The following is a 3,238-nucleotide window of genomic DNA, read 5'->3' on the forward strand; positions in this document are numbered from 1 at the left end:
CGGACTCGGGAGTGGAAGAGGTGGACACCAGGAGCTCCAGCGACCACCACCTGGAGACCACGAGCACCATCTCCACGGTCTCCAGCATGTCCACGCTGTCCTCGGAGAGCGGCGAGCCCACCGACACCTACACGTCCTTCGCCGACGGCCAAACTTTTCTACTCGAGAAGCCACCAGTGCCTCCAAAGCCCAAACTCAAGTCCCAGCTCAGCAAGGGGCCGGTTACTTTCAGGGACCCACTTTTGAAGCAGTCTTCGGACAGCGAGCTCATCTCCCAGCACCACGCGGCCACGCTGGCGGCCACCAGCGCGGCCCGGCCACGCTACCTCTTTCAGAGAAGGTCCAAGCTATGGGGGGACCCCATGGAGAGAAGGCCCGGACACGGGGCCGAAGAGGACAAACCAACTGTGATCAGCGAGCTGAGCTCCCGCCTCCAGCAGCTCAACAAGGACACGCGCTCTCCCCTCGCTCCGCCCTTCCCGCCGCTCCGTGTCCTCCCCTCCCCATGGTGACAATGGCAGTGCTGTGGTGACAATGGTGAGGTGACAGTGATGATGCCGTGGTGACAATGATGATGTGAGAATGACAATGCTGTGGTGACAATGACAATGTGGTGACAATGTGGATGCTGTGGTGATAATGCTGTGGTGACAATGATGATGCCGTGGTGACAATGACGATGTCCTGACTATGATGGTGTGGTGACAATGATGATGTCGTGACAGTGACAATGCTGTGGTGGCAATGGCAACGCTGTGGTGGCAGTGATGTGGTGACAATGACGATGCCGTGGTGACGATGCCGTGGTGACAATGACGACATTGTAGTGACGATGACGATACCATGGTGACAATGACGGCACCGTGGTGACAATGACAATGCTGTGGTGACAATGTCGAGTCCTGGGTCACCCCCTCCGTGTTCTCTCCTGGCCAAGCACCAAGGATGGGTTTTTCCAGGGCTTTTCCATGTCTGAGGATCTCCAGGTGTTGTCCCATTCAGGAGGTGACAAAGGTGGCCCATGGCACCCCCCGGACAGGACATGGTGGCACCAACGCCACCCTGGTTCTGCCTCACCCCCAAACCCTCCAAATGGGAGCCCAAATCCTTAAAAAGCCTGGGAATATTCAATCCCAGCAGGAAGTGGCCCAATATTCCAAGCCTTGTCCTGTGACCCCACAGAGCTGCCATGAGCCAGTGTCACCCGGTGTCACCCGTGGGTGCCAGGAGCTCTGGAGCAGGGGCAGCCCTTCCCATGGGAAAAGCTTTTCCAACCAAACCATCCCGGCCACGGCTGCTCCCGGCACGTGGCGCTGGCGCAGGAGGTGACAATCCAGGCGGTGATCTTGGGGACAAAGTGTCCTGGAGCATCCCAGGCCTATCCCAGCAGATCCAGACTGGGAATGCTGGGAGCAGATCCAGGAGTGTCTCCCTGCCCCAGAGTGTCATTCCCTATGGAGCCGGGTGTCACCCAAGGTCCCCTCCCTCATCCCGAGCCGAGGCTGTTCAGGAATCCTCTGGAATCGAGGCTGTGCCCATCTCCAATGGTGCTGGAATTTTGGGAATTCTGGGCTTTTACAAGCCCTTTCACCAGGATCCCACGCTGGTTTGGGATTCCCTGCTGGGAATCCTCCAGCTCCCGGTGACATCGGAACATCCCTGTCCGTGTCCCCTTCCATTCCATCCATGTCCATCCAATCTCCCGGTTTTCCCCCGGAGCGATTTCACCGATTTTGAGGATCAACCCTTCTCCATCCTCTTTCCTGCCTTCCCTGCAATCCCTGCAATTCCCAGGGCTCCGTGCCCCACTCATCCTTTCATCTCCTGAGTTTTGGGGTGTAAAAAGCTTGAAACATTTCCCAGGAAATTGGTGGGGAATGGAGTTTTTAATGATGGCAGCCGCTCTCCCGCATTGTCCGAGTTCTCCTGGGTTTTTTTATGGAATTGCTGTGAATTCAGGGAATAATGGGAGCACGGTTAAGTAAGAGGCGGTGACCCAGTTTGGGATGCATTTTTCCAGGCTTCGGAATTGTCCAGAGAAGGGAAGCGTCACCTGAATGTCCCTCAAGAGCTGCCAGGAGCCAGAGGTGGCCTGGAATCCCGCAGGGATGGGGACAGGGAGGTGGCCTGGAATCACCCAGGGATGGCGACCCTGGAATTCTGCAGGGATGGGGACAGGGAGGTGACCTGGAGTTCCAGATGGGGACAATGAGGTGTCCTGGAGACCCTCAGGGATAGGACCCTGGAATTCTGCAGGGATGGGGACACTGAGGTGACCTGGAGTATCCCAAAAGGACACTGAGGGGTGTTGGAATTCCACAAGGAGCAGGGACACTGAGGTGACCTGGAGTTCCACAGGGATGGGGACACTGAGGTGGCCTGGAGTCCCAGAGGGACAGGGACACCGATGTTCCCATACCTGATCCCCCCCTTCCCAGCCCTTCGGGCAGCTCTGGATCCATGGGATTGGCAGAGCAGCTGCCGTTCAGGAATCATCCTGGAATTCCTCCCTCCCCACATTCATCCTGAATTCCCAGCAATTCCTTGCGAGCTCAGGGAGCTCCCTGCTCCAGCACAGTGCCCGGCACCTTTCCCTGACCGATCCCTGTGGGAATGCTCCCTGGGAACCCCGGGAAGCCCCGATCCGTGGATTTTTCCCGAGCTCTAACTCCGGCTCTGTCTCCTCCTAAGCCGGGCGTCCACGGAAGGACCTTTGAGCCGAGGGACTGGGAAAGAGCCCAAGGAATTCTGACGGTGGGAACGTCAGGTCACAGTTCAGGCCACTGACGGTGACAATCCCGGGACCAGGGACACCTGGGATGGTGACAATGGCAGCGGAGCAAGGGGACAACTTCCCTTCATCCGTGGTGGCCCCTGGTGGCCGTGTCCAAGACCAGCTTCCTCGCGTTTAACCCAGAACCCTGGAATTGCTGAGGCTGGAAAATCCCTCTGATCCCACCGAGCCCAGCCATTCCCAGTGCTGCCCCGTGTCCCCAGGTGCCACATCCACACGGCTTTTAATCCCGCCGGGAATGGGGGCTCCACCCCTTCCCTGGGCATCCCATTCCAGCGCTCCATCCACTTCTGGGGAAGGAATTTTCCCAAAAACCCAGCTTCACCTCGAGGTGACCCCCTCTTGTTCCCTGCCCCGGCTGGGATTCCTGTCCGGGATTCCTGGAGCGGTGGCAGGATCCTGGGAAATCCTGGGATCCTGGGAAAACCCCTCTGAGCCCCTGGA

General features: G+C 58.2%; 1 protein-coding gene across 1 annotated transcript in view; it reads left to right on the forward strand.

Moving 5' to 3' along the window:
* Positions 1-512, forward strand: part of LOC106631950 (SH3 and multiple ankyrin repeat domains protein 3-like) — a 136,628-nt gene extending 136,116 nt beyond the window's left edge. Inside the window, 1 exon segment of the mRNA XM_031061906.1 lies at positions 2-512. Within this exon segment, the coding sequence (XP_030917766.1) occupies positions 2-512 (511 nt within the window).
* The last annotated feature ends 2,726 nt before the right edge of the window (positions 513-3,238 follow it).

The sequence above is a fragment of the Geospiza fortis genome, unplaced genomic scaffold, assembly GCF_000277835.1.
Source record: "Geospiza fortis unplaced genomic scaffold, GeoFor_1.0 scaffold61, whole genome shotgun sequence".
In the NCBI taxonomy this organism is placed as follows: Eukaryota; Metazoa; Chordata; class Aves; order Passeriformes; family Thraupidae; genus Geospiza; species Geospiza fortis.